Source organism: Mus pahari, chromosome 19, assembly GCF_900095145.1.
Source record: "Mus pahari chromosome 19, PAHARI_EIJ_v1.1, whole genome shotgun sequence".
NCBI lineage: Eukaryota > Metazoa > Chordata > Mammalia > Rodentia > Muridae > Mus > Mus pahari.
This window is the reverse complement of record NC_034608.1, coordinates 43,396,432-43,405,937: the sequence shown is the minus strand read 5'-3', so window position 1 is coordinate 43,405,937 and position 9,506 is coordinate 43,396,432. Positions and strand designations below refer to the sequence as shown.

Below are 9,506 nucleotides of genomic sequence, written 5' to 3'. Positions count from 1 at the left end.
ATATATATATATATATACACACATACATACATTCATATATACATACATACACACATACACATATAGACACATAATGCACACACATACATAAACACACACATATACACACATACATTCATATATACACACATACATACATACACATACATACATACATACCCACATACATACACACAAACACATACAGGCATATATATATATATATATATATATATATATATATATATATATACACACACACACATTCATATATACATACATACAAACACACATACACATATAGACACATACATACATAATGCACACACATACATAAACACACACATATACACACACATACATTCATATATACACACATACATACACACACATACATACATACCCACATACATACATACATACAAACACATACACACATACATACACGTGAAAGTTATAAAATAAACTTTAATTTAAACAACAACAAAAATCTCACCTTTAAAAAGGCAACCAAAACAACACCACCCAAAGTAATCATAGCAGATAATACAGACTTGCTACCCCAGTCCCTGCTCTAGCCCCTTACTCTAACTTTTCTTTGGTATGTACACACGCGTACCTTGTAGCCTCCAATCCGGTGGTCAGGCTTGAATTCTTTGCCATTTTTCAACCAGCGCAGAGTGGGGTTGGGTGTCCCACTCGACGGGCACTTGAACTTCACCGTCTTGGCAGCAGGCACCGCGTGCAGTTTCTTCTCCATTTTCTCTGGGGATGTCCAGTAGGGAGCTACAGCTGTCGAGGAAAAGCCAAAGGAGACAGATGAGGGCAGCAGGGGCAGCCAGAAGCCAGGGCCCAGGCAGGACCCCGTCTACCTGCCCCTGGGGCCCTCTGAGCCTCTCTCCTCCCACTTTAGACAGGCCTTCCTCTAAGTCCCAACTCCCAGGTCTCAAAGGCAGTAAGATAGAAAACAGTGTCTCACGCCTACGGTTTGGTTTGGTGTTGTCCGTCTCTTTCTCCTCCGAGGAGGAGTCATCGTCGTCATCATCATCTTCCGAGGATGGGAGTGCATCTGTGAGAGGAAGGAGGGGGACTGAGGGACAGCTAAGCATGGCTAGACCGCCTCACTGCAGTCAACGCGGTGACATGGACAACGCAACATCCGTCCCGTAAGGACTCCCAATTTTCCTCAATTTTGCCTCAGTGACAGTTTGTGTTTAAGAACTGTGTGTTCCAGCGCTCATCCCTGTCCCAGCCTTCTGCCTAAAAGCCCAGATGGCTCTAGCAGGGCCAGCTCCTCCCTCCCCCCCAAATTTATTTAATTCCAGCCTATATACCAAGACCACTCAGCTACAGTACCACCTGGGTACCCACAACAGGAGCTGAGGAATCAGTATTCTCTGGACATCAGCCTTTGAGAAACCCAGGCAGATCTAGACACTTGGGCCTTGAGGCTACTTCTAAAACCTCTGGCTGACCAGCCTGCTATCAGAATCTTCTAGTATGAGTCTCCAGAGGGCTGGGAGCTGCCTGCTTTCCTTTCTCTCTTTCATTCCCCCAAAAGATGTCTTTTTTTTTTTTTTTTAATTTGTATGTATTTAGATGAGCCTGTGTGAACATGTCCCATCTGTAGGAGCCCAAGGGGGTGGGCCAGAACGGGGTGCCGGATCCCCAGGACCTGAAGTTACAGGCAACTGTAAACAAGCTATATGAATGCTGGCAATCAATTCCACTCTACAAGAGTGTCAGGCTCTCTTTGTTTGTTTGTTTGTTTTTTGGTTTTTCGAGACAGGGTTTCTCTGTATAGCTCTGGCTGTCCTGGAACTCACTTGGTAGACCAGGCTAGCCTCGAACTCAGAAATCCGCCTGCCTCTGCCTCCCGAGTGCTGGGATTAAAGGCCTGCGCCACCAGGCCCGGCTGTGTCAGGCTCTCTTAAAAGCCGGGTAATCACTCCTGCTCCAGAGCTGCTTTTTGTGTCGATGTTTTTAAAACAGGGTGTCTCATAATGTAGAGATGTAGACAAGGCTGGCTTCAAAAACAAAACTCAAAAACAGAGATCCCTGAAGTGCAGGGATTAAAGGTGTACACTCCTCTGCCGGCTACAGCTCCCCTCACTCCCCAAATGGGATGCAGCTCGTGTAAAAACAGGCTATGTTCAGTAGCAGAGGCAGGCAGATCTCCGTGACTCTGAGGCCAGCCTGGTCTACATAGTGAGTTGCAGGACAGCCAGGACTGTGTAGAGAGATCCTTCACTCTGAAAATGGGATGCACCCCCCTCCTTTTTTCAAAAAAAAAAAAAAATTATTATTATATATAAGTACACTGTAGCTGACTTCAGATGCACCAGAAGAAGGCATCCAATCTCATTATGGGTGGTTGTGAGCCACCATGTAGTTGCTGAGATTTGAACTCAAGACTTTCGGAAGAGCAGTCAGTGCTCTTATCCACTTAGCCATCTCGCCAGCCCGGGATGCACCCCATTTAAAAAAAAAAAAAAAAAGTCTTGATATTTACCAGAGGTCTCTCTAGTGGAGCCACTCTTGGGGACTAGAGAAACAAGTTTCTTATCTGGGGACAAGTTCTAAATGGTGACTGGGATAAGGTACCAAGCTCCAATCATGGCGTAAGGAAAAGTTCCAGCTTTTCTTCTTCCGATGCTGGTTTTGGGAAAGTGACTTTCTACGGGAAGCATATTCCCAGCAAGAAGAGTTCTAGGCTCGCTCACCTGGTTGCTAGGCCAGTTTTTTTTTTTTCCCCCACAATGCCCGAACAAGGCACCGTACAGTACCGGAATCCTTCCGACCACAGCAGGAACCTTACAATATGTGCTCAGGTTCCAATCACTAAGCCTAGGCCTTGACAAGATGAAGCTGTCAAGCCCCTTAGCATGCTCTGGACATGCTGTGTTGGGGAAATGACAGGGTCTTAACACCCCAAAGCATTCATAATCACCACTGAGGTAGGTCTTAGCTTGGCGTCTGCCCTACCCGGTCAACCTCCCTCCCGATAGCCAAGCCACGCAGCGGGCAGGGAGCAATGTTAGTGGGCGGCAGTTCTGAAGCAGGGTAGGGGCGGGATCGTGGAGGGGAAGCCCGCCTTCCTTTCAAACTAGCAAAGTTGCGGAGTAGTGGGATGGGGCAGAGGGCATTGCTACCAACCTGAGACATTGACGGAGAAGTAGGTGGTATCGCTGCCAGAGGGGCTGCTGGTCACACAAGCGTAGAGGCCAGAGTCAGCGGGGATGGAGTCCCGCACCTCCACCTCCTCCCCTGTGATACGGGTGCGGTTGCTCTCCACCAGCTGCACCCCATCCCGCAGCCAGTTGATGCTCTGCACATCATCGCGAAGCCGACAGCGAAGCTGTAGCAGGTCGCCAGGGTGGACCAGGAGAGACTCCACTTCCACAGGGACTCCCCAGGGCTGAGCTGCAGCAGCCACCCACAAGGGCCAGGAGGAAGAGCCAAGTGGAGAAAGGAGGTGGAGAAAGGGAGTTAGGTGAGCCATAGGGCGAGCCGGAGGTCACTGCACTGTCCAGGCCTCAACGAAGGCAAGAGAGCTGGGGACCGGAACGTGTATCAGTCGGAAAGGATGGGCAACCCGAGGTCCCCAGCTTTTCTCCACCCCGCTTCTCCAACGAGTCAAAGAAGAAAAGAGGCAAAGTTAGGAAGCAGCCGCGGCAGCATTAAGCAGTGTTTCAACTTCCACGTTCTAAGGGGAAAGGTCTCCCCGTCTCTAGAATGCCCCCTTCCCCATATACTGCTCAGTTCCTTGCCACTTCCCACAAGAACACACCCCAGTTGGCCTCACCCCTTTCCGTAGGGGACCAAGCCAACCAACCCCTCACACACCCAGCAGGCCCAACGCCCAAGATGAGAGCAGGCATTTGGGCCTCTTGGTACACATGACTCAGTGTGGGTGGGGGCCTGGCCCTCCAGCAACACAGATGCGTATGTGGGAGGGACAGCCAAGGAAGAGGTCAGCTCAGGGGAGCCTCCAGCTAACAGGTGTTAGGCCCAAGGCCTGCTGCAGCTGCCACCACGGCACATTTGCTCTGGCAACAGACATGGCACACATAAACCCCTTCTCATCGCCTGCCTGGACTCGCCCTCTCCTGCACCCCACCTTCCTCCTTGAGACACGGTGTCATACTGTGGGGTGGTGTGACTGAGAATGGCTTTCGGATGTTTGACCCTGGGTTAGCAGAACTGTTCTGGGACAGAGCGAGAGGAGGTGTCTTCGTTGGGGAAGGTGTTACCGCTATGGGTAAGGTTTCAAAAGTCCGTGCCAGACCCAGTCAGTCTGTCTCTCTTGACTATCTGTCTGCCTCTCTTTTCTCCTTCCCTCCAACTTGTAGACAGCATGCAAGCTCTCAGCTGCTGTTCCAGTGCCCGTGTGCTGCCACGGTTACCTTCAGGATGGTCATGGACTCACCCTCTGAAACTGTAAGCAAGCCCCCAATTAAGTGCTTTCTTTAACTTGTCTTGGTCCCGGTGTCTCTTCCCAGTGACAGAAAAGTGGCTAAGGTGCGCACACCCCTACACATCCCCTTCTGCATCTCAACCAGAACAAGACCTACCCCCCAGCATCCAACTATGGAGAGCACCCACCCTGCCTTTTCTTTTTAATAATTTTTTTAAAGATTTATTTATTTATTTTATGTAAGTACACTGTAGCTGTCTTCAGACACTCCAGAAAGAGGGCATCAGATTTCGTTATGGATGATTGTGAGCCACCATATGGTTGCTGGGATTTGAACTCAGGACCTTTGGAAGAGCAGTTGGTGCTCTTAACCACTGAGCCATCTCGCCAGCCCAATAAAATTTTTAAAAAGATTTATTTGTTTATTTATTTTATGTATATGAGTACACTGTAGCTGTACAGATGGTTGTGAGCCTTCATGTGGTTGTTGGGCATTGAATTTAGGACTTCTGCTTGCTCAGGTCAACCCCGCTTGNTCCGGTCAACCCCACTAGCTCAGTCCCTACTCACTCTGGCCCAAAGATTTATTTATTATTACACATAACTACACTGTAGCTGTCTTCAGANGTACCAGAAGAGGGCATCCGATCTCATTACGGGTGGTTGTGAGCCACCAATGTGGTTGCTGGGATTTGAACTCAAGACCTTCGGAAGAGTAGTCAGTGCTCTTACCTGCTGAGCCATCTTGCCAGCCCCTGCACCCGCCCCTCCTGTGGATGAGCTGCCGAATTCAAGTGATCAGAAAGACCCATATTCTTGATACTACCAGGAGTCAGCCATACTGGCCAAATAAATGAATCCCTTTGCTAAGGAGAAAGCAAAGAACTTTCTGATTTTTTTTCTGCACATTTAAATGAATGGCTACCCTGGCCTCCTCCTCTGAAAGAATGCTCTAGGTGCCTGCCATCCACCTAGGCTCAAGTCACAGGTGCCTGAGACTCTGAGGCACCCCCCCCATCCTGCTCTGACCCCGCCCTTTGCCTCTCTCTAGGAGTTCACCATCTAGACCTAGAACTGGCGGGGACCTCAGGTCTATCCACCATCTGGCCTTCTTCTTTTGTCAGGGTCTCACTTTGCAGCCCTGGCTAGCCCAGAACTCACAGAGGCTTACCAGCTTCTTCATCCTCCATGCTGGGATTCAAGGTATGTAACCAACCTTCACTTACACCGGGTCTGTTGTTTTTCTGAGACAAAGTCTTACTACATAGCCCAGAGTGCCTTGAACTCACTGTGTAGCAGACTGGCCCCACAGCATCTGACACCCCCCCTCACCCCCCACCCCTTCTTTTGCAGTGTTTGGGGTGGAAGCCAGGGCTGGGCAAAGGCTGGGCCGCTGAGCGCCTTGTGGCTCCTCCCTTCTCTCTTTTAGATTGATCTTACTTATTTTTGACTGTGTGTATGTGCTTGTGTCTGTCTGTGGGCGTGTGCATGTGGGGTGTGGGTCCCTATGGAGGCCAGCGGTGTCACATCAACTAAAGCCAGAGTTACAGACAGTAGTGAGCCACATGACATGGGGATTAGGAACCAGATTGGGACCCTCCCTACTCTGATCCTCTTAGGAGCTACCCCTCTAACCTCTCATTTTAATGAGCCTCTCTCTGAAGTGGTCCATTGGTTTGCACTAGAAGCCTTAGGTCCATGGGGGTTGACCATGGCTTTTCTTCCAAGGAGCTCACTCACACACTGCAGTTTATCAACCTAAAGACTCTAAACACAGTGCCATCTCAAGTTAGCGGCTGGGTACCAGTAAGCTAATACATGTTTATTTTTGTGTTCTAGTCAAGGAGAGGACCAGAGGAGAACAGAACACACAGCTGATTAAAAATAGCTGCTGTGGACTATTCTTTCCATTCTTAACGGTTTATGGTTTTGCCAAAAGAAGAAAAACAGCCTGGACTCGACCCTGAAGGAAACCAGCAAGCGTTCCTTCCGCCTATTGATCCGATTTCATTTCCCCTCAAGTGATCTCACTGATTAAATATTTTGCTGCTCTTGATCCCCACCAGCCACGGGTCAACAACAGCAAAGTCAAACTCTCAGAGCCAGGCATCACGCAGTCTACTCACACAGGTCCCAGAGACAAAAAAGTAGCTCTCAAAGAACTCAGCGAAGAGACTGGACCGGCACTGCTCCCAAGGGAAGGAGCCCGCAGCCTGCCCTTTCCCATGGTCGTAAATTCTAGCCAGTGCTGACCAATGTGGGAAAGAAACTCATCTCTGAGCTACGAAAGCCTCGGGTACCAGCATCCTTGTTTCTACATTGTTCCCCCCCCCCACACACACACACACTCTTGCAGCTATCCTGGGACAGCACTCCTCCAAGACCCACCCTCTGGTTTACACAGTCACTGTCCTCATCAAAATCTTACCCTAGATATAAAGTAAGACCCAAGTCCCTCTTTCTTTCTTTTTCCCCCTTCTCCCCCTTTGCTTTTTTGAGACAGGGTTTCTCTGTGTAACCCAGGATGTCCGGGAACTCACTCTGAAGACCAGGTTGACCTGCTGAGATTAAAGGCAGGTGCAACCATTGCTTGGCCCAAATCTCTCTTGGCCTCCAAGGCTCCTGCCAACCATGCCTTCCTACTCCACCCAAACCTGGCTATGCCCCTGCACAACTGCACCACCCCCCTGCACAGAAACTGGACTTCTGATGACACCAGTCATAACCTCCCGAGTTCTCCAGCCTCAGTCAGTCGAAGTCTACGGGCCAGAAAAATCCCAGCAAGTCTACATAGTGGTTTTCATCCATATTCAGGACAGATAAAAAAAAATTCTGCCCAAAGATTCTCCATCCATGGTTGATTGAACCAGCACACACAGAACCCATAGACATGGGAGAGTAGCTGTATATTCCAAGTTAGAAAACCACTCTAAAAATCTAATTTTAGATGATTTTACCTCCCTGTCTCAAAAAATCCAAACCCATAGAACTGAATCCTTATCTCCTACACACCCTATAGATGATAGATAGATAGATAGACAGACAGACAGACAGACAGACAGACAGACAGACAGACACACACACACACACACACACACACACACACACACACACACGGTTTCTCAATAGCCCTGGCAGTCCTGGAATTCACTGTAGACAAGCCTGCACCTTGAACTCTCAGAGACTGCCTGCCTCTGCTTTTTAAGTCCTGGGATTATAGGTGCCCACCGCTACACCCAGCACCCATACAGCACACTAGCCACCACTGTTCCGTGTATTTCCATCAATGGGATCACACACTGTATGATATTTCGTGACTGTGTCAAGAAGAAGCAAGGCCCTTCTACATCAGAGTTGTTCTCCATACTTCTTTCTTTTTAATGGCACGACCTCCCACATTCCAGTAAGCAGAGGACATCAGCGAGTACTGTCCCTCCGTGATGACAAGTACCCACCATACCTTGCCTCTCCTAAGACCTAGAAAGGAACCCAGACCAGAACTGACTCTTACAGTTAACACCAGGAACACAGAAATGGGTCTTTTAGAGGACTCATAAATCAGCCAAGGAGCTGTAAAGTATTAGTGGCTTTTTTCACTGATAGCAGAGGCCTTAGATATATGGGTTCCTCCATTTACAAAGCAGATATTTACATTACAATTAATTTTATTTCATTTGAGACAGGGTTTCGCTGTGTAGCCCTGGCTGTCCTTAAACTCAGAGATCTACCTGCCTCTGCCTCTGCCTTGCCCCTCCCCCTCTTCAACCAGGTATCAAAAGTATACAGCTACAATAACAGTAGCAAAATTACAGTTACTAAGTAACCACTGTCTTAGAAGGTCAACCTTATCCTCTTCTGGATCAGAGCCTCTAGAACAGAGGTGGGGAACCAGACTTCAGTAATCTTCAAGAAATCAGCCATAAAGGGCAGGGAAGAAGATCTTTTTCATAGTGCTTTTGTGTTGAAGAACATGATAAATGTGAATGAAACCCTTTTGCCCCCTTTCCTATTTGTACCCCCAAATACTTATGCTTATGCCAGAGCAGGCCAGAAGTGATCCAGTCATTTAGCAGGTTAATTCTGGTCTGAGGATGCTGATCAGATCAATCTCCCCACACTAAATCTGGTCTCTGACACGAGCCCTGTATCAGCAGGAGAACGGAGCCTGGAGGCCCAGATCCATATAAATCTTATTATGCTTCCGCTTGTACAGCAGTCAATAGAAGACAGCCATTAAAGAAATCTTCAGGGGCACACCCGTCTGTGGAGACCATCAATGCACCCCACTCGTACCACGGGAATCAGCAGAGCTGGAACAGCACCTTATGGTACAAGATCACTTCCTGGGGTGGTAGGATGGCTCACTTGGCAAGAAAGCTTGCTGCAAAGCCTGACTTGATTTCTGCCTCCAGGACTCCCGTGGTAGAGAGAAATGACTCCTACAAGCTATGCTATCCTCTGACCACCACATGTGCACTGTGGCACATACATATGTCCCCGGGCATTCGTGTGTGTGTGTGTGTGTGTGTGTGTGCACGCGCGTGCACGAGAGCCATTAATATAAAATAAATGCAATTTAAAAAACGTATTAAATGTATTAAAACATACCCCAGCCCTGCTTCTATAAAACATGGACTAAGGGCAGAGCATGCCCAACCCCCACATTTTCGTGTGACTTCACCCCCTCCCCCATGAAGCCTCCCATTCACAGCCATGCAAACCAGATACCCACACACAGCAGGCCGAGGGTTTCTCCAGGCTTCGAGTTAGTTCATTGTGTTCTCTCTGTCCCGTGGCTGTGGGGCTTGCGCCGTGTACAGCATGTCTTGTGTTACCTCATCGAATCCCCACAGCTGGTAAAATAGGGTCCCATGGGTACCCTCATTTCAGAGGCGGGGGAAATGGAGGCATACGGAGATTCAAGGAACAGGACAACCTGGGTAGGTAGGGAGCCAAACCCAAGTGTAGTGAGTGCTCTTCAGTTCAGAACACAAGCCCAGGCACAGCTCACCCTGCCGTTTATGTCACCCTGTCTTTTGTTTTGCTCCTTCACCCCTACCCCCTGCCCTTTGAGACAGAATGGCCTAGGCTGGCCTTCCATTTATTAAGT

General features: G+C 48.8%; 1 protein-coding gene and 1 long non-coding RNA gene across 9 annotated transcripts in view; one reads left to right on the top strand and one right to left on the bottom strand.

Moving 5' to 3' along the window:
• The window catches only part of Fgfr1 (fibroblast growth factor receptor 1), a 57,332-nt gene that overhangs the window by 17,884 nt on the left and 29,942 nt on the right, over nucleotides 1–9,506 (bottom strand). For 2 of the 8 annotated variants that reach the window (XM_029531732.1, XM_029531730.1), the window contains 3 exons: nucleotides 3,136–3,402; nucleotides 959–1,048; nucleotides 599–771 (listed from right to left, as the gene is read on the bottom strand). In XM_029531732.1, the coding sequence (XP_029387592.1) occupies nucleotides 599–771; nucleotides 959–1,048; nucleotides 3,136–3,402 (530 nt within the window). The remainder of the gene's footprint in view (nucleotides 1–598; nucleotides 772–958; nucleotides 1,049–3,135; nucleotides 3,403–9,506) is intronic. The other 6 variants (XM_029531733.1, XM_029531731.1, XM_029531735.1 and 3 more) reach the window with 3 other exon arrangements.
• Nucleotides 2,821–8,973, top strand: LOC110336810. The gene is made up of 5 exons (XR_002381233.1): nucleotides 2,821–2,936; nucleotides 3,278–3,472; nucleotides 4,332–4,419; nucleotides 5,448–5,599; nucleotides 8,610–8,973. It is a non-coding gene; the product is annotated as an uncharacterized LOC110336810 (long non-coding RNA).